Source organism: Orcinus orca, chromosome 7 (assembly GCF_937001465.1).
Source record: "Orcinus orca chromosome 7, mOrcOrc1.1, whole genome shotgun sequence".
In the NCBI taxonomy this organism is placed as follows: domain Eukaryota; kingdom Metazoa; phylum Chordata; class Mammalia; order Artiodactyla; family Delphinidae; genus Orcinus; species Orcinus orca.
The window spans coordinates 46742589-46764587 of record NC_064565.1 but is presented as its reverse complement, the minus strand read 5'-3'; the positions used below and the strand labels follow the sequence as shown (position 1 = coordinate 46764587).

The 21999-nt window shown below is 38.1% G+C and overlaps 1 protein-coding gene across 2 annotated transcripts in view; it reads right to left on the bottom strand.

Annotated features, from left to right (window-relative positions):
• Nucleotides 1–5665: 5665 nt before the first annotated feature.
• The window catches only part of GALNT5 (polypeptide N-acetylgalactosaminyltransferase 5), a 36846-nt gene continuing 20512 nt past the window's right edge, over nucleotides 5666–21999 (bottom strand). For both annotated transcript variants that reach the window (XM_004276793.1, XM_033400013.2), the window contains exons 4-10: nucleotides 20976–21111; nucleotides 20238–20357; nucleotides 18678–18795; nucleotides 17353–17676; nucleotides 12343–12423; nucleotides 9397–9558; nucleotides 5666–5864 (exon numbers count right to left, since the gene is read on the bottom strand). In XM_004276793.1, the coding sequence (XP_004276841.1) occupies nucleotides 5724–5864; nucleotides 9397–9558; nucleotides 12343–12423; nucleotides 17353–17676; nucleotides 18678–18795; nucleotides 20238–20357; nucleotides 20976–21111 (1082 nt within the window). In that variant the 3' untranslated portion in view covers nucleotides 5666–5723. The remainder of the gene's footprint in view (nucleotides 5865–9396; nucleotides 9559–12342; nucleotides 12424–17352; nucleotides 17677–18677; nucleotides 18796–20237; nucleotides 20358–20975; nucleotides 21112–21999) is intronic.

Here is a 21999-nt window from a genome sequence, read left to right as displayed (position 1 = left end):
TAATACATTGCTGTGAACTATGCTGACACTTTTATAGTAATTGTTTCTACATATTTACATGGTGGAGTACTTTTGGCACACTTTCAAATGGAGAACAGACATTTGAGTTTTTCAAAATGATAGGAAAAACATTTAAAATAAGTACTAATAGAGAATTATGGAAAAAGATGAAACACCAGCGTATCATGAAGAAATATGTCTGGCCATATGAGAAAGGCACTGTTTCTTTTAAAGCCTAAACTTTCATTTCTCTATAAAAGCAAGAGGGCTATAAAAAGTAATGTCAAAAGTTACAGCAAACATTTGTCCATATTAAAATATCAGACAGTAACATAATAAATATGAATACCAAAACGTGTACACAGCTCATGAAGAACACAAGGTAAGTAGAACATACAACTGACATAAACACAATGACACGGGTAGTAATGAGCAGTGGAAGTCACCCGGATACGTGGCAAACTACAAAATCAAAGCGTTTTGTAATTAACCACCAGCTTGGATGAGTTTTGGTTATGAATTTGGAAAGTAATTGAATTTTTACTTAGAAACTTAAAATTACATATTTGATTTATTCTTTATAGTAAACTTGGTTGGTAAGAGGCAGAAAAACTGGGTACCTAAAAATGTTCAAATTTATTCCAAATTCCTTTCTACTCCATAGTTTCAATCTAGTTTTTCCACTAACAAATATTTTTAGGTAATCAATCACAAATTCACAAATTTAACCTTTGCCTTCCCTTGTTTTTATGCCCAGCTCTTATAGCTAATACGTATAAAACTAGCAACATTTGGGCAGTTGTTTGAAGGAGAAGAATTAACACATGTGCATATACCTAAACTGAATCACAAGCATCCTGATAATTTAGAGTTTGGTGACTCCTTTCAGGTCTGGAAAAAAAATACCCAGAGTGAAAGTCTGTGTGAGATACTTTTGTCCAGAAGGCCAGATGCAGATGAAGCTATGCACTTAAGAGAGACTTTAAAAAAATCCCAAAACAGTTCTGAATTTTTCTTTGTTAGTTAAAACTCTTGGTTTTACTTTCTCTCAGTTCAAAGCATAAAATATAGAAACATACCCATAGCCATATATATAGCCATATATCAACAGCTAATATAAAGACTTTGTATAGATATTTATAACCAATATCCTTGAACTGGGAAAACCTATCAGTCAATAACAAAATAGAAACTCTCAAAGAAATTATTTGTTACTTATTTGATGGCTACTGTCGTCATTAGAAACTCAGCATATTAGAAGTTGCTCTATTTGCTGGAAAATGAGATTTTTGTGTTTTTGCAAAGCAAAGATTCACATAAACTTGAAAAGAGACCCTAACTGTAGTGATAACTATTAGTTGACCCATTAGGTTGAAAACAGAGGCATTAAATTTTAGTGCGATGGTATTTTTTTCCTTTCTTTTAGGCACGGACACCACCAACACCTGAAATTCCACCCATTAAACCTCATCAGGAGTAGATAATACTTTACATGGCTTATTCAAACCTGACCATGGAATGGCTATTTGCCAAAAATGAATATTTTTGTACATTAACTGTGGTTAGTGTTCCTTTTCTCATTTCAAGGCATCTTGGCTCGTAGCAATTGTTGAGTAAACTTATGCAAAGGTTGTTGTAAAAGCATTATGGTGACAATCTACACATTGGAATGAAAGCTACATGACTTGGTTTTTGTTTTAAATTAAAGGACTCCAGTTTTTCACTTTCCACCTCTGTTCAAATTGAGCAATTTGTCAGCTTTGATTAATGGTTGGGGGAACAAAGTGTTGGTAATATCATTCACAGAGAAGCAATCTCTCTATGTCCACTTCTCCCTCTCATACTTGTTCTAGGAAATGGAAAGGAATATGTCCTGCATGAAGTCAAGGAGATAGACCACTGCGAAGTGTATGAGGATAACTATCCTTAAGCCTACACTTCAGTTGTTTAACAGAGAGGGGCGCAGCCTCTATTTCCTGTCTGTACAACATGCAAGAGAGAGACCAAAGAGGTGTGACTCTATACCAAGGGATTTTAACTGAGCCCACCTGAGTTGTCTGTCCTACTTACAGAAGAAATAGAAAGAGGAGAAGAAGGAGGGGGAGGAGAAGAAGAAGAGAAGGAAGAGGAGAAGAATCAGAGAATCACAACAGCATGGTTTAGTGAAAGAGGCTCATCTTTTTTTTTTTTTGAGCCCAATAGAATGGAATCTGGGTTTTAACTCTTACTAGTGGGACGACGTTAGACAATCCCTCTCAGCTATCCTCATCTGCATAATGAGGAGAATGAAACTCCCCTCACTGAGTTGCGCACAATAGTGAGATGGGGCAAAAACAGTGCCTAGCACATAGTAGGTACTCAAAGGTACTTAGTCCCACTTCTTTTCTCTTTACTCCTTGTAATTTTCTTGTTTTTATCCAAGTTTTTGGGGCTTTCTCTTGAGACAGAATTTCTTTTCTGCGTTTGAATGTGAAAGTTAAAGATGTTACAGCAAATCAAGATGGTACCATCTGGTGCACCTCAACTCCATTCTCTTGCATGAGAGACCCTTGAAAATCATTCTAAGCCATTCATGAAATGAAGGTTGACTGGAAAAATGGAATTCCTATATACCGTAACTAGTATCTTTGCTCCTCTACAGTTCCTAAGGCAATTCTAGAGGCAAGGTGCTAATATATAAGAAAGTATTTCCAAATTAGAGTTCAAAGCTAATGATACATTGTGATCAGAGCACATGGTGGTTTTTGCCCTTGTGAATGACAGTTGATTAAATGTTGGCAAGAAGAATTGAGCAAATTTGAGGCTGGTGATAAAAAACAGTTGTATCAACAACAGCTGTGTAATCCTTCAAGAGAGTAGGGTAGAATCTCTAGGTAACTGTTGAAAACAAGAAAAGAACTGTGCAAGCTGGAAGGCTCAGAAGAACTCAGACGGTTTGGTAAATTAGTTTTTGATCAAATAAGTCCTGTAAAATATTATCAACTATGTTTGTGTTCAAGGTAACAAGATACAGAGACATTTTTTCAAGAAAAGGCAATAACTTAAGCTAATCCAGGGAAAACTCTGAAGTCCCCAAGAACAGAGCCCCCTATTGAGGAACTTGGGCTAATTAAGACCCTAATGTGTCCCAGCCAAGGGTTTATCTTTAGAAGTACCAGAAAACCTAGAGGCATTTATACTTTTATGAAGGTCTTCTGAAAACAAAAATTAGAGGGCAATGTTTAAAAGAATGTTGGTAGTAGATTTCACAACTAGTCAATACTCTTACAGTTAGGTCCATAAGATTCCTAACTACTGCTTAGTTCCTTGCTTCTAAGAGTAATTGAGCAAAAACATGGTAAAAGCTGTTTTAAAAATTCTACCCAGGGCTTCCCTGGTGGCACAGTGGTTGAGAGTCCGCCTGCCGATGCAGGGGACGCGGGTTCGTGCCCCGGTCCGGGAAGATCCCACATGCCGCGGAGCGGCTGGGCCCGTGAGCCATGGCCGCTGGGCCTGCGCGTCCGCAGCCTGTGCTCCACAACGGGAGAGGCCACAGCAGTGAGAGGCCTGCGTACCGCAAAAAAAAAAAAAAAAAAAAAATTCTACCCACGAACAAATATGTGATGTATGGAAACAGTTCTTTGTTATATTGACAATATGGATCCAAATATAGCTTCACATATTAAGTATGTCAAGGTAAAGCCAGGAAGAGTATACACTGAACAGACCACAGAAGGTTCTTTTGAGCAAAAACATTCAAATTTCTTCAGCTGGTATACCCAAAGGTAAGTGTATCGAAAACATAATTCATCTTTTTGTGAACAGAGTTGACATTTTTGGTGGAAACTCTTTTTGAATAAAAAGAGATTCTTTAGACTGGCAGAAAACCTTTCAACATTTTTCATTTACACAAAGCATTGCATGAGGCATCTAGCATATTTAGTTTGGTCAGCAACTCAGTCCTTTAGCAACTGACTTGTGTTTTATCCCTCACATGGCTCTGTTTTGAAAATAATTATCTCATTTTCTACTCATTTTCTTATCTCATCTGCAATGTCAATTATTTACATAAAACATCTTAAATATGTTGCAAATATGTAAAACTATTTCCCCTTCCAACTCTTAGTTATTGTTTTGCTTTTGTGTAATTAATTGGGAGTTAAAATTTAAACAGGAAATCAGAACTAAAGATGCCCAGTTTTACCATCAGCTCAACAGCACAGGTTTGTTTGTTTGTTTGTTTATTTTAATATTAACAGGAATATAGCATGATTGACCTCCAGAGACCCAACCCTAACAAAAAAATTTATGTATATCTTTCTTAAGAATGTTGTGGAGGAGATTTGGTTAGGCTCGTGGCCCTGTCTCTAGAGATCCAAATTCTAATCCTGATTCTCTCACTAACTGGCCTGGGATTTCTGGACAGGCCATCTTCCTTACCAAAATGAATGCAAAGGATATTAGGATTTCTAAGATATCTTCCGGTGTGCCTAAGTATTGTCATACCTAAGATTATGTGCTCAATTTGGATCAAAGAAATATTGGAATTTTCCCCAAATTTACCAGTGTTATCTTGAGGTCCACATCTAGGACTTTATTCTTTTCTCCCCCCACCCCCCGCCCCATAGAGGTGCCGGATCCCCTCCCGTTTTTGGACAAGTCTCGGACAATTTTTTCTTAACTCTCTTCCTAACTGTTTTAAACTCATTCTCTTCCCCTTTCTTTATGTTTCCCTCACTTTATTTCTACCTTGAAATCTTTCAGAGCCCATTTTTAGCATTCTTCATCCCCGTGAATGCTGCTGAATAGTAGTATTTTCACATAAAAGAACTTTAATATTTTTCCGTGCTCTACTTCTGCTTTACTCATTTCAACTCCTCTTATTTGGTCCCACATTAGAGTAGGTTCAATGATTAAATGTATTTTGGGTTACTGCGGTGTGCCGTGACCCAGCCTCTATTTCTCTGCATTTTTTTCTTTCTTTTTTAATATCCACATGAGTCTAGAAGTTACTAGTATGACCATTTTTTAAAGTGCAATTTAAAAGCACAGAATGAATGGAAACAACATCCATGTCTAGAATCGAATAAGCATGTGACTTCCTCACTTAAAGTTTTTCCACTGACTCAGATTGGGAAAAACATTATACAATCATCTAGATCAAAACCCTGCCATCAAGGAGTATTGTATCAATACTATTTCAAACTGTTAGGTAAACATGCATGCAGTGGGGAGGGATTTCACCAAGGTGAAAGCTGTGTGTTTCTGAGGTCTTTTAGCCTAGGAACTCAAGTAATTTTCTTTCTTTCTTTTTTTTTTTTTGATGAAAAAATAGCAAATAAAGGATCAGCTTCTCACTGATTATACCTACTTGTGGACCAAAAGAGCTGGTTATGATCAAACTCAGCCTCCATGAGTATCATTGTGCTTCTCCAAGTACTTCCGTCTTCTTTTCCAGTTACCTGTTACATGGCATGTGGAAACTTGAAGGCTTTGTTCCAGCACAGGGTGGAAAGCAGGCAATTCAAAAGCCCATCTAGTGCTGAAGAAGGACTCCAATCTAATGTTGGACTGTTTCCCTGAGTTAACTTTTGGTATCTCAAATATTGTGATTTTTAAAAAATCTTCCATTCAAATGTTATTAATTTTGAAAATTTTGAACTAGCATGGAGAAATAGTCACCAAGTTCATTGTCATAGTCACAGTGTCTAATAGATTTACTAGATAAAGACATCAGTTCCTCCTCAGTCTTCATAATATTTTTCAAATTTCCACTTTTGATATGGCTTCACTGGGTCACAAACAGCAACTTTCAGGGTCTTCTGAGAGAAATTTCCTTCTAAGCATAACAACTGGTGATAGTTTCCAAAAACAATGTGATTCACCTGGAGAGAAACATGATCTGAGAATGAGCCACAGACTGAATTTGACAATCGTGATGTAAGAAAATGAAAACCAATAAAAAATTAGGTAATTACATTTTTGATTTTTCAGGAATTCTCCTGAACAAAATTAATAACATAAACACAGGTTTTAGGCAGTATTAAGTTTGTCTTTATCTCAAACTAAGTTCTCACATTCTCCTAGCTACAAGACTGTTAATTCTTCATGAGACAAGAGATGAATTTTCTGATGATATGGCTGATAACTATATTATTTAAAGGAAATAATTCCAGATGGCATTTACTATATTTGATCGCTGGCTGCCTCACTGCTGGTAGTAAGAAAAAATACACACCATTATAAAAAGTGTGTTAGTTAATTTCTTAAGTCTGTGACTTAGAATGCAAATCTGGAATAAAAAGTGCTAGAAATAATGTATTTTATTTAAGAGTTTCCTATCATGATCTCTGAGAGTACATAATGTCTGATGTCCAGAAAGTCCAGAGGTGATCAGAGAAAGTCATAGGTATTTCAGAGGTTCTATTATTGCTTAATATTTATTGAATGTCCTAGAAATGGTCGATAACCTACTTAGAACTTGCTCATGGGTTTATAATTTTTTCACTTACCAATCCTCTCAATTACCCATGACTGTGACAAAGATCATTCTAATTATATATATATTTAATTATATATATAATATATATATATGTTGTTTTGAAATGCTTTAAAAATTTATCAAACAGGGGTGACTTCATAATAATTTATTTTAGAGATGCTCTTACAAAAACAATGTCATCCTTGTAGGATTTTGGGAATATGATGCTTGAGTATGCTCAAGGTTTTGTAAAAGAGATAACATTGAGAAGATCATTCTGGATTTTCTACAATGTTCTGCTCGTGGGTTGTAAAGAGGCAACTAAATAACTTGTCCCCAACAAAAAACACAATGTGGAAACCGGTATTGGAGGGGCATTCTATATCCAAATACTAGACGCCACCTGTGAGACTTTTCCTTTTAGGTGGTCACAGTTCACAGCATTTGAGGAGGGCTGACCTAGAGAACACCTTTTAAATGCAGATTCAGAAATGTATAATTTTAATAGCTCACTGGTATCCGGGGTCAAACTCACTGTCACCCTTCCGCCTTCCATGAAGCTCTCAATGCCTAATGCTTTCTAAAAGAAGAGACTATGTTATTCATAGTCTTATTCTCCATTTCTTTTGTTTTTTAAGACTTATACATCTTGGGGGACCTAGGAGGTTTAGTATGAAAACTACTAAAATACTGAAAAAAGAAGAAAGATAATTGTCAAGATACTCATCTCCATGACATCTAGCATCGTGAAAAGGGGAACCCAAGGCAGAAGGCAGCTATGTAACATGTTACAAAGTCATAGGCACAAACAACGTAGGGGAACAGTTTTCTAATTTTTGCCAGCTTAATTAAATTACCTTATTTACAAATTGGCTTACCATTAAGGAGAGCAGTGTTGGGCCTATACAAAAATCAGCGAATAAAGGCTTAAGTTCTCAGTGGGCCCAATCCAGTTTATAAGTAAGCCCTATGTAATTTAAGGACTGTCAGCTCCTAAATATTTTCTCACCAGCCTAATATCTTTTCTGATAACAGATTCACTTCTGAAGATGAGAAATGTATTCTTTTTCTCATTCGCAATCTCAATCTTTCCTGCTCTCTCTCTCCCTCTCTCCCTCCCTCCCTCCCTCCCTCCGTATCTATCTATCTATCTATCTAATCTATCTATCTATCCATCTACCTATCTCTCTCTCCCTCTCTCTCTCTCTATCGCTCCTCTTTGCCACAGGGTTAAGAAAGCAGAAGGTAAAATGTAATTTATTCAATATGTGTTTATAGATTTTCTTAACACTATGCAACGTGAAATTAGCAGCTCACACACTGGTAATTCCTAATTTTTCTGAATAACTCGATAATAACCATCATCACTAAAAAGAAAAAAATATCGTCCAGAAGGAACTGAAATATAACAGGGATGATCTATAGAAAGAAAGATTGGAGGAGGTGTTGCTTAGGTCCTAATTTTGATCCTGAGCAGGAAGAAAAATGTCATGAAGAGAACAGTCACTGGCTGTGACATCAAAAAGAATGGAGGCGCTCCAAAGAAAAAAGTGTGCTTACTTCGGGGTTCATCCCTGAGCAAAATGATGGTCTCGCATACTCAATGCATTCAGTGGATTTGGTGGCTACCTGCTAGTGAGATAGCAGAAAATTTGAGAAGGCAGGCTTGAAATTATTCCTGCCACTCCAAGATCCTACACCAAAGCTTATGACTTTGTGTCCTATTAAAATATAATTGGGGAAAACAGAAGACTTTGAGAGTGAATAGGATAGAGCACAGATGTTCTGGTAAATATTCACAACTGGACCTCTGGTAAAACATCCCCGATTTGTAGTGTGAAATAAAATTCATATTTATGGCAAGACAAGAAAAATTTAAACATAAGAATTCTTCTCTGCCCTTTGGCCTCCCCTCTCCCCCATCTATGCATTGTGTCTCCGCATTATGCATTGACCGAACCTCCCCCATCAGCAGGAATACCTGCTCAACCATAAACAACAACATTCTTCTAGCATCAACAACTCCTTAAAAGAGAACAGTCCTTCCTGATCTTGTGAAGGGTCACGTGACCCACCACGACGGCACTTAAATCTGGATTGTGTAAATTGTCAATAATTCGTTATTTAATGTGCAGCCCTGTGTCTCAAAAAATTTATATAAACTGTGTCTTGACTTCTAACAGGCAGAACAGTTCTCAGAGCTTTCTGAGATGCTCTTTCCGGGTTATAATCCTCAAATTTGGCTCAAATAAAATTTTCCAATTCTTTCTTAGATCGACTGGTTAATTTTTTGTCAGCAGTAGCATGGGTATAAATACTTGCATCACGGCTGGTTTCAAGTTACCCATGTGACATTGCTGAATGTGAAATTGGCAAGAGCTGTGCACAGCCAGCTCCCCCAGGCTGGTTGGAGTTGGCTCCAGCACCCGCTCAGAGCCTAGGCCCCTGGGAACCAGAGGGCATGAGAAAGTCTCTCTACACGGAAAGGAGGCAGGATGCGGAACCAGGTTCACACTAAGTGCAGGGCTTGTGGGAAGCACACTGCTTCTCACTTTTCCCATATACTGTCCCTGTAAACTTTCCTGGTAACCAGTGAGAACCAATTCTAGTCTATACACCTTTCTTCTGGCATTATTAGTTGACTGAAGCAAATGACTTTTAGAAACAAAGATGACAATAGCAATTTAACCAAAAGAACCTGGTGACTGTTCTATTTAAAATAACTGATTTGAAATAAATTTTGTGAAAAGAATAAAAAAAGACTCGACAATTTATAGAAAATATCTGTTTATCTCTCTGTATGAACTTTCACACTGTCTCTATTGTCCCAAACACATTTAAGGCTTCTGATTGAGAAAGCTGACAATGAGGGTTTTATGTCCCATTTAATTGAAAGCTGGATTTGTGGTAAGCAACAGGTGCAAATATTCTCTTACCAGTTCTGGATGAAAGACGGATGTTGATTTATGCAGCCATTTTAGCCCTTTGTTTCTGTTATCACAAGGGTGCAGCCTCAGGGCTCCGTTATCAGGGAAGGGAGCTAAGCACCATTCTCCTTGTTTAATAAGTCTTAACCAGGTGTAATTAAATTGTTGAAGCTGTAGGTGAAATGAATAAGAAGGTGACTTCCAATGGCACACACAAGTAGCAGCTTTGTCAAACGTTTTTGTTAGCAATGCTTAAGAATATAGGCACTCTAGTCAGATGTTCTGTGTTCAAATCCTGGTGTTGTCATTTTCAATTCTGACCATGTGGGCATATTATTTACCCTGTCTAATCTCATTTTTATCATTTTTAAGTTGGATAGCTATAGTGTCTATCTCAAAACCTTGGGGTAATTACTCTCAAGTGTTGAGCACACAGTAAGGCCTCAATAAGTGTTAGTTGCAATAATAAAAAGTATTTAGTACAATTAGTATGTATCTGCGAATGGATGTCATTTTAGGTGTTCTGAATGCCAGACTACCTTGGTGCTTGAAGTATTGGAACATTCAAACCACCACATAATTTAGGCCCCTGGCCATTGGGGCTACAGGGAGATCCAAGTCACAGTCCTAAATTACTTTGATGGGAATTATTATGTTTCTTTTTTTTAAGACTAGACATTTGGACTCCTAGAGGCTTTGTTCTATTATAGGAAAGGTTAAAAATCTTTCTTTGCTGGTAGCATAAGGAATCACCAGTTTGCTACTGCGTCAGCATCCCCCAGTTCACAGGAATGGCTCTTGGAGATGTCCAGTTTTGGGGAGTCGCCAACTGTATGTCTAAAATAAATACTGTTTTAGGTAATGGAAGGATGTTTTTAATTTTTATAAATATTTCTCTCCAGTTTTCTTACAACCTAGTACTGTCTGCCTGGTCAATATACTCTAAATGTCTAGGTATGTGGGAAATTTGTTGTTTTGCACCAATGTAAACATATTTTAAGAAAATAGACTGCTGGTAAAATCTATCTAAATACTTTTATCTAGTGAATCATTTGTAATGTAATTGAGATTTAACTTATATTATCAAGTATGTTATTGTGTTAGAGCTCTCCATTCAAAGGGTAGTACCTGGACCAAAATTAGCATCTCCTGGGAGCTACTTAGAAACGCTGAATCTCACTCCCCACTATGGACTTATTAAATCAGAATCTGCATTGTAACAAACTCCCCAGGTGATCTGAGTGCACATTAAATCTGAGAAGCATGAACATGTCATAATACAAGGATTTATGTGGCTACTAGGAGAAGCTAACTCTTACCTTGAAAAGGGACATTTCAACTGGTAGAAAAGTTAATAACTAAGGAGACATTTTAAGTAAGGTGACGGATAGAGCTTGATGGTTCAATCCTAGGGTTTTATTCCTTTTGAGCTTTTTTGGATGAATGCTACAGTCACTGGCTTAATATTAAGCCTCATTAATTCTGCTAAAAATAAGTTAACTTCCTCCATGTTCCTTTACTTTTTATTACTCAAACCAACCAAAAGAAGCAGAAGCTAAAAATGAGTAACAAGACAAAAAGGAAGATGGGCGTTTGTGAAAAGCAGGGGCTCCATGATTCATACTTTTTGTCTCCTAGCATCCCTTCGAGAGACGTAGTGGTTATTGAGAACTTGGGTTTTCAGATAAAATACTGGTTAATCAGACACAGAAAGTCACTATAATGATGAGTCTTGAAGGATTGCATTAGTTAATATTTTACTTTCATATAATTTGGACTGCTTATGGTTTTGTTTTACAATTTACTACTTTATTTCCTCTTTGAATTGTTAATACGTGAAAATTACTTGTTTCAATTGATTTTTGACACTTTTCTCTTTCCTCTGTCTCCTCTTTCCTAATTAAGAACGAATTCCATTAGCTTCAAGTTTACAATCCATAGCTGAATTATAGCAGCTTTGAATTAAGAGGTAGAGATGGGATGTGCTTGAAAATACAAGCAATACCTCTAAGTCAAAGCAAAGGAGTAAGTCTTGGCAAGCCTAGATTCTCATCACAAAAAATTTCTCTGTCAAAGAATTTACCTGTAATTTTAGGGGGTGAGTTCAACTCCAGAATGTATGTTCCTGTGAGTCCTATTTGGTACCCAAACTGATAACTGTCCCCACAGAATGAGTTGTTGGGAAACATATGTTGGAGAGGGAGGTGCCATCACTCAGAGCTCACCTCCAGCCCTGCAGAGTCCTTGCTCTGTTCTCCCTGGCCCTACTCCCTCCCCTAAATATTGTGCTCTGAGTTTGTTGAAATTTTGCTTAGAGTTTTCCACCATGGATCATGAATTGCGCAATTTGTATTACTCCCTTAAGATGTAGGATAATGTGTGTGTGTGTGTGTGGGGTGGAATCAGAGAGTAAAATTGCTCCCGTAGATTAATTATTTAAAAATATGTACCATCTTTATTTTCTTTATCATTTTGTCTTTATACGTAATGAGTTACTTTTCTCATTTTTGTCTTTATTACTATAGCAGTGAAAATTTGTGGAGCAGCAAATGTTAGATATTCTTTTACAGGCTTCACATGTGTTATCTAATTCTATCCTCACACCAGCTCTGGAATAGGCACTATTATCACTGTCATTTACCTAAGGGTTAAGAAATTTGCAGTTGACACGTTTTTTACAAGTGATGGAACCAGAACTGGGTCCCCGGTGGGTTGACTACAGTATCAACTACAGTTGACCTTTATTCCCTCAGTCACTGTCTTCTACATTTAGAAGTGGACCCTGTTGTCACCAACCCTATCATTACACAGAAATGTAGAAACTAATTACTGTTTCTGTAGGCGAAAATGAATTTCCCAAGTGAATGATGAATGTCATACCCTGCACCTATCAACTACACCTGCACCTACTATCAACTGTACCTACCATGAGAGAAAAAACCCAGCTCAGCATACCTTGCTGCTCCCATCACAGTCTTCCAGAATGGCTGTGGTGTTTTTGATGGAAATGCATTTACCCAAGGCCTCATTAATAAGCTAGGAAGCAAAATATAAAACATGCGTTAAGAAAAGATATTTTAAAGTACAACAAGACATTCAGAAAACACAGAACATAAAACTATAATAGGGTTAAAAGATAGTTAAGTTAATAGCATTACTTAGCACTATACAATTTTATTGGTTGCTGTCTCTAACAGAGACATAATGTAATCTTGCTAAAGTACAGCTTCAATCTGTCAATTTAGGCCTGTGATTCAGTCACAGAGCCAACAGAGGCTCTTAATTAACCCTTGCCTGGAATGCTGAATAGGAAAGGAGAAAAAGGTGGCATGAAAAGTAGTTATTTTCTTGTCTCAAGTTTGTCTGATGCATATATTAAAAGTCAGTGCACATACTTGCAATTTAATCAAACCAGCGGTTATGGGCTCTGTTCCCTGGCTGACCCCTCCAAGCTATTCGACTGCTTAGGCACTGAATCATAGATAAATTGAGTCCTTCAAAAACAGCAGATTCCAGCTGACTCCTGGTCGGAATCTTCCTAATGACTCAGGCAAGCTACAATTCATTACAGGAAAGTCACGCAGGTTAATACAGGGCAAAGCTTAAAGGCATTTTCTGGCAGGCCCCCAGGTTTTTAATGGATTTCTAAGGTCCAGTATGGAGGCAGCTTTCTATAAGTCACCATTTAATGTGGAAAAATATTGATTCCCTCGCTCCCTTTGACATTCTGGGCAGGTCTAACGAGATGGTGGGTTAATAGCACAATTTGGGGGCTTCCCTGGTGGCGTAGTGGTTGGGAGTACGCCTGCCGATGCAGGGGACACGGGTTCGTGCCCCGGTCCGGGAAGATCCCACATGCCGTGGAGCGGCTGGGCCCGTGAACCATGGCCGCTGAGCCTGCGCGTCCGGAGCCTGTGCTCCGCAACGGGAGAAGCCACAACAGTGAGAGGCCCGCATACCGCAAAAAAAAAAAAAAAAAAGAAAGAAAAAAAGCACAATTTGGACTTAGATATCTAGAAGAGCTGTGGAGAGCTAAGTGTCTACACAGGGAAGCCCCCTGTGCTGGGAAGTGGGGAAGTCTTTGTTGCCAGGGACTCTATTTGTGTCCTTTTTGTTCCAGGGCGCCTAACAAAGGGCTCTAACCCTGGAGCGCTGTAGGACGCAGGCTATGTAGCTCACAGAGTTGACAGACATCATAACGCAGTGCTCAGTGGGTTGGTTCTCACTTTTACATGCATAACTTTTCTTGTGAGAAAGTTAAGGGGCATCTTTAGGGTCCAGAAAGTGCAGAATAAAATGTAAAAACAAGAGGGAAAATTGCAAATGCTGGCAAGCAGGGGACCAATAGTGAGCATGGATAAGCCAGAGCTGGAATTGAGGTCGTCCGCACATGATGGGAAGCTAAAAAGTTAGACCCTCAGTGGAATGGTGTACTGGGAAAAAACAATTTACCCATTAGCACAGGGGGACAAATGGGAAGCTAGGTTCTCCCATGGGAATCTGAAACCTTACATCAACCTTCATTTTGGTTTGAGATGCCCACTTACACCACTAGCATTGGCTAGGAACACTGATAGAACCCTCAAAGCACAAAAATAAACATAAAAATCTACCAGTTTTGTTACCTCTGGGGTGACTGGCAAGCAAAACATTTCTAGAAGAACAGAATCTCCATCAGAAATCCTCAAAGGAAGCTCTATTCACAATTTAAATTGTGACTAGACAATGACAAGTTTGGGAGGAGACAACCCATCATTAGTAAGTGGGAGCAGTCAGAACCTACAGAAGGAATCCACCACCCTGAACTTCAGAGAAAGGGTTAATAAATAGAAGTGCACAGAGGTAGAATACTCCTGGAGTTGAAAGAAGGAAATGCTGTCCCAATTGCTCTCTGGATCTTAACAGAAATAAATATAAACTCCTGTACTTGTAGATTATGCAGAAAATATCTTATCTTCAAATGAATTTGGAAAACTCTGGCTTCAGTACAGTTGAACAGGTTGCCTTACTCCAGAACTTCTCAGAACCTTCGGTACTGAGTGCAGGTTAATGTTTAGCTCGCGGCTCTGAAAGGCGATGTGGTACGAGAGTTTGCCAAATACATTTGACCACGGAATCCTATTTCTGACTGCACAACTAATAACTTTGCTCAGAACAGTGTTTGGGATCGCCTGGTTTAATTGATTTCTTTGTATTTATTTCTCACAATCCCTTCTTCCAAGCACTGAAAGGCTTAGAAAGAGAGAAAACTTTTCTATCCCTTGCCTCCCCTCTCCCACTTCATATGAAGATCGGTTTCCCTTCCCTTCTTTTGGAAATTACTGGAGAAACTGCTTTCCTTCATATAGGAATGGTCTATGAAGTGCTAAGGAATTGTTATTCTTTATCTCATTATGAATAGTTTTGAAAACTGGTTTTTAACTTTTGATTTTTTAAAAATTATATCCATGCTTTTATTGTAAACCATGTCAATCTTTTTTTTTAAATTAGGAAGTACACAAATTTTAAATTATCCATTTTGAATTATTTCATTTCCAATTAGGAGGTGGGAGTTCCCTATGGTTTATCTCAGAGTTGTTAAACACTAGGCTAGAAGCTGTTTGCTGAGTTTTATCCAATATAAATACGAATTATTGGTGAGGTTCTTTTACTTTATTATTTTCAAATATTTTTGGTTCAGTGAGAAAAGATTAGTTCTTATTTTTAAAAAGTCAAACTTTCCTCAGTGTGTAGGTTTAAAGAAGGGAAAAATATGGAGCAAGTAAAAAAAAGCTGTGGATTTTATTTTCTTGGAACTTTACATGATTATCTATCCAAAATAATGGTCTAGTTAATCTTACTCTGAATTGCCTGGAGAAAGGTTTTCTGTTTGTTTGTTTGTTTGTTTTAATAGTAATAATACTCCCTACTGGTTGCTTCAGAAGGGAGCAAATGTCATTTTATTAAAATTTGTCTAAGGAAGGCAGCAAATAGGGAGGAAAATAGAAAGAATTTGTTAAAATCATTTAAAAAATATTTTCCACATTTTGTTGTATTAAAACTCAGGCATCAGCAGAAGGCTGTTTCATTAGGAGAGCTCTTCAAAAATTTCACGGGAACTATTATACAAGCTAGCCTCAAAGAGGAGCAAAAGATAGTTTTTTAGTTCCCTCTGGTGGTTAAAGTTCAGTAATGCTCTTGCTGAGATTCTGTGTTGTTAGGACAGGAAAAAATTACTACGGTGATAATTTCTTTTTATTTTATCCTGCTCAGGAAATAGATTCTTAAAAATGTAAATTTATTTTACAAGCATATTATTTGAACAGTGTATTAACCCAGGTTATTCTTGCTAATGAGTTACCTAAGATAAAATATCAGGTTGAACCATCTGAAGTAGCGACTATTGCATTTTGACCTACAAAGGTGGCAATTATGTCATACACAAACAGATTACATATACTTATTTGTCAGTTGAATTTTATTAAAGCAGAACAAATTCTCAGACTAGTTTCCTCTCTTTCTCACTTTTCTGGGATCTCCTTTATATCATCAAGGCGAATGGCTTTACTAAGTGTCCTTGTCATCAGGAGATTTCCTAGGCAGAGAAAAACTGGGTTTGTACAATCCACTTTCTAGGGAGAACTGAAAAAATATGACCTAAAAAAAGATTAAAAATTTGCATTACAGGAGAAGACCTCTAGGTCAAGGCTTGACTAACCATCTCTAAACCCAGTCTATGGTAAGTGTTCTCATATCTTGTCATCTTCTTCAAATTAAGCCTCGCTCCTAGAATGGTTTTGAAATGGCTTTTTTTTTTTTTTTTTTTTTTTTTTTTTTTTTTTTTGCATTACGCGGGCCTCTCACTGTTGTGGCCTCTCCCGTTGTGGAGCACAGGCTCTGGACGCACAGGCTCAGCGGCCATGGCTCACGGGCCCAGCCGCTCCGGATCTTCCCGGACTGGGGCACGAACCCGCGTCCCCTGCATCGGCAGGCGGACTCTCAACCACTGCGCCACCAGGGAAGCCCTGAAATGGCTTTTTGTTTGTTTTCTCTCTTATTTTTTTTAGAGTTTCTCTCCTTCCTTGACTTTTCTTAGCTTTGTACTCTATCCAACCTATCAAGTTTGGCTTCTTTCCTTTTGGTATGTTACCTTGTGCCATGGAATTTTCCCAGCTATTGTCTGACAATTTCTGTTATTTTCAATCCCTCTTTGAAATCTCTAAAATTCTAATTAAATCACGTCATGCCATTGCTTAACCCTACTCAGCAACTTCCAATTACATTCTGAAGAGAGAGAGAGAGAGAGAGAGAGAGAGAGAATCCTTACTCTGCCCGCAAGGACCTGTGTATGCATCTCCTTCCTCTCTCTTCACCTTCATCTGGTGCCATCCTTCCCGCCTTCGCACCCTGATAACAACATCCATCTTCTTTCCAGTTCTTGAAATCCTCAAACTTTCACCCGTCTTAGAGTTTTTGCACAAAGGGCATCCTCTGCCCACGGCTCTCTTCTTTACAGCTTGGCCAGCGCTTGGTCTTTCAGGCCTGGCCTTCAATGTCTCCACAGAGTTGACTACTCTAAGAATAATTCCTGACTTGTGGCCAGTTCCCTAAATAAAAGCTACTATATTTTTTATTTACAGTTTACTTGCTTATTTGTTTATTATCTTTCTATCCTACCCAACTTCAAGCTCCACAGAGAAGGGATCAAGTCTACTTCATTCATCACCCTACAATCCAGTTCTGAAATACTGCCTGGTTTCTTGACACTCGGTACGTGTTCGCTGAATTAATCAATGAGCATGGCCGCCTGGAAGCCTTCCTCAAGTTTACCCAATGTATATAGTCCTCAACCACGCTTGGTCTCCTCTGCACTCATATTTGCTGCTTACTTATAATGTAATAATTCATTCTTCCCCATGCATTTTCAAAAGGGTTTTTGCATTGTCTTTTGACGAAGTCAGATTTTAAATTGCTGCTTGAACTTACCACACCACTTGCCCTCACTATGGGAGCCTTCAAGTCTGGAAAAACATTCTCCAAGTACCACTTGAAGCTTTTGCATTTTAGTTTCTTTCGAAGTTCCCGTTGCTGGGTGAGGTTTCCGACATCTAACCCTTGGTCTGTGAGGTGATCCCCATGGCCGTAGAAGAGCTCCTTGTACTCATCAAGCCAGACCTCAGCCACCCTCACCAAGTTCCTCTCCACTGTCTTCATCCGGTCTTTGGGGAAGGAATACGGATTGTCATTTCGGAATATGTGGCCCACTCGGGAACAGGGAATGATCTCAATTTCGCCACCACACATCCACACCTGGAACAATTTGATGACACACACCAATTATCCAGTGATTGCCCACAAATCATGGGCAATTAATGACAAGAAGCCACCCGGCAACTTTTTCCCCCTGTTGAAGTACTACTCTTCACTTCTGAAATCCTTTTCAACAGAAAATTAAACTCAACAGGTTTATTTAGTTTTGTATATTGCTGTGGACCATTTTAGGGTTATTAAAATATATATTTTCTCTTTTCCTATCCTGTGCAAATCTTGTTTTTTTTCTAAAAAAATCCTAACAGAATCCCAATGTATGAAATATGTACCATGAGTTCCTGCTTTAGTCAGATCAAGGAAAGGAATATATATTTCCTTTTTTTTTCACTGTCCCCTTCTCACATCTTGGAATGATCTGTATGACTTGTGGACACAACTGAAGACAATTCTTCCTGATCAAGAGCTCAAAGTAATACCCCTGTTACTATATACACCCCTCTCCATAGGAAAGCAGGTGCTTTGGATGCTCTCCACTGTGGCTGCTGCCACCGCTTTCTCAGGTATGAATCAATGGTTATATAAATATCCAGTTATCTGAGACGTCCTAAGATGCTGTACTATCGCCTGTTGGTGGCCTTCCCTAGTGGCTCTTTTTATCCTTCTGTCACTTGTGCTCTCCAAGATGGCCCGTTACTAAATAATTCCATTATTTCTAATATATTAGAAAAACCTATGAGAGTAATTTTGTGTCAAGTATGCATCCCACAGCATTTACATTGAATGGCAGACAGTTATTTCCCCCACATTCAGATGCAGAAACCATGTTGTGAAATATGAGGGAACTCCAATAAATTTCATGAGAGTTATTGATTCTTCCAAATTCAATCTGGAATATGAAGACATTAATCCAGAGACCTTAATATTTCTGTGAAATTTCCTCCCAGAGATAGTAACATAACTGATTGTATTAGTAAAATGAAACTGTTTAAAAATGATAAACTCTTAATTGTAAAGAGAATTTGAGAAACACTTGGTGATACCTTGAAAGAGAGCTCCATATTTTCTCCACCCCAAACGTCGAGCCCAGGATCGTATGTTCCAAGTTCAAAAAAGTAATTTTTATCAATAGAAAATAATCCACCTGCCATGACGGGGCATCTACAAAAAGAAAAGTTGGTTTTTTAATCTCACATGTCATGGGAGCTCAACTTTTAGAGTGGGTTCTCTACTAGGAGGCATTTTAGAATATTTACCAAGTATGGGGAGGTCTTGAAAGAAGTCACACATAGCATCTAAGTGACAAATTCCCTGGTTTATGTGACAGAACTTGATTAGGGTCAGCAAAGATGGGGCCTGGAACTAGGATTCTTACTTGTCCTTTATGCCCTGACACAAATTCTCCAGAGATGTTATTTTTAATAACAGTTATTTAGTGCTGTTTAGGGAAGACCCGGCAGGCACTGCTGTAAGTGTTATATATGTATTAACTCAGGCCTCACAAAAATCCTGTATGTAACACTAAGAAACTACAACCCAGAAAAGGTAACAAAGTTTCCTAAGGTCACAGACTGGTAGGCTGTACATCTGGGGTTCACATTTGGGTGGTCTGGCTTGACTCTATGATTTCTCCCCCGCTATACTGCCTCAACTGTACACAAACTATACTGACAGCAGCTTGTTATGTGGCAAACACTTTTTAAAGCACTTTATATATAGTATTATCTGATTTAATTCTCAAAACAATCCGAGGTAGATACTTCCGTTAGTCTTAAAGTAAAAATGAGGAAACAGAGACTCAAAGAGGTTAAGAAACTTTTTAAAAATCACCACTAGTACCTAGTAGAGTTCAGATTTAAACCCAAAGGGTCTGACTCCAGAGCCTTCACTGCTGTTATTGGTCATGGGGAACAGAAACTACATTTGAGTCAGCAGTTAGACAAGGCAGTCATCACTTCCCATGGTGGTCACCAAGGGCTCCCCCTTCTCTGCCTGAGGCTGGCTGAGTGCTCATCCTGCAGGTCTAGACTTTGGGGGAAGTGTTAGGAAGCTCCCACCACTTTGGCTTCAGGTCTAAGCTGTGTTCTTCAATCCAGTTTCTCCAGCAATAAAGCCCCAATTATAATTCGCATCCAGCTTCTGTGTCTATTTCTCAATTTATTCACAGAATTTTGCACCCTTCCCATAGAAAGTACAGGATTAGATTCAAAAAGAATTAGAATGATATCTCTATTACTATTATTTACTCTTAATTTTTACTCATGTTGACTTTAATATTATGTGTGTTTATATAGCATTTATGCAGCACATTTAAGTGGCTTATATTTCTTAGTTTGCAAATCCCAGAGAACAAGAGTAGTGTTTGTGAATTTCCCTGGTTCAGGGCTGGATAGGGTGCAATAGCCCACTGAAAAGGTGAGTTTTGGTTGTGGGAAACTAACTTCTCAGGAAAACATTGTTTGCTTTTGGTCATTTATTGGCTAGAACTGTAATTCTTGGTGTTCTATAGACTGACAGCGTATACTTGTTTTGTGGAATTGCTTCCTATGCCTTTATAAAAAAGATATATGACTCCTTCCTAATCTTAAGTTTCACACACTTACCTTATTATATCAGTTTCTTTAATTTTGTGTTTTGCAACAACGTCTGGAGGAATTGTTCTCCAACCAAAGTTCATTGGCCACACAAAGATGCCTCTTTGAAAGTTGTCCACTGTCATGTAACTAGTCCAGGAAAAAAAAACCAAAGTGCTACCTGAGATCATACACATACACTTAACCAACCCGACATCATGTCTTGTGCAAGTAAATGAAACAAGTGCCTACGCAGATGATTTTAGATCATCATGAACTTTTTAACAACATTTCAACAAAATGTATGAGTATAATTTGCATCGGTGACTAACTGGCTGGATTGCTCACTTTTAACTTACACTTCTCTTTTAATAATGTTCCGGCCATTTTTGAGGAAAAAAAACCCACTTAGGAATATATATGTGTATGTGTACATATATATATGTATACATACAGATACCACAAAAAGAAAAACTAATCTTAAGGAAAATAAATATTTGGGGGTTCAGCTGAATAGAAAGAGGAAAGACCTGGATGATGAGTATTAGTATTTATTAGCATTAAGGGTTAAGAATTTGTGATAATCAAATAAACAATTGGATTGATCAGCTTTCATCTCAAGATATCTATCATGTATTTCCATTTATTTAAACAGATAAATTGTGTATTACTTAGATTTGCAAAAATGTACATATTAGGAGTATGACCAGTACTTTCTGCTGCTGGTTAAAACTCACTTAAGTATCTTGTGGAATATGACAATATTACCTCATATCCTTATCATTGATGACTTCAATTACTGGACAGGCTACTTTCTTTCTACTTAAATAAACTCTTTCCAGAAGAGGTTCCAACCAACCAACGTTACATTCCACGTGAGAATCTAAGAATGTCAACACGTCACCTACAGAGCCAGAAAAAGAACAATTATTTGAAAATGCAATACACTGAATGTGTGTACGTCACGTTCAAAGGTCCTGGGGACTGATCCAGAAATGTGGTTGTAAAGGCAGTAGTCTTTTCTTCTCACTGAATTTCTTCCTTGTCTCTCTAATTTCATTCCATAATGACATAAAAGAAATTTTGTTTCTAGCAGTCCCTTGGAGCAAGCATTATTTATGTTTGGAAAAAATTGATCAGCCACTTAGAATGCGGAGCCAAGGCTCTGAAGGGAATATTTAGTATTAAAGTTAGTTGCTTTTGTCCCTTCTAAGGAGGGTGGGTCCCATTAACTCTGGGGTAGAGGACTGGGACTTTGTTTTGCAGAAGACAAGGAAGAGTTTGAGATTCCAAGTTTGGCCTTAGGAATGATGAAGAGGACAAATCGCTCCACATTATAGGAGTGAAAAGGAATTAAAGTGGGGGAACTAGTAAGACTAGGAGGTAGTTTTAAAAGGCTTATGGAGGGGGGAATGGGGAGTTGTTTAATGGGTACAGAGTTTTAGTTTCATGAGATGAAAAGAGTGCTGGAGATTGGGTGCCCAACAGTGTGAATGTACTTCACAGTGAACTGTACATTTGAAAAATTGTCTGTCCTTGTTGAGCACAGACCCCCACTTATACTTAGGTGACCAACTTAGGATACTGCTGCTAGCACCAATTAGTGACGGAGATTGTGCTTAGAGTTCCTTGATGAATGTGGACCTGCTGCCCATTTAATTTTACAGAATGATTTATAAGTGATGGTGAGGAAATCACGTGTCTTCCCTGCAGCAGGAACAAGTTGTAGAAATTTACAGAAAGATTGTTGCTCTTCAGGAGACCTGAGAGTTGGCCAGAAGTTAGATGTCAC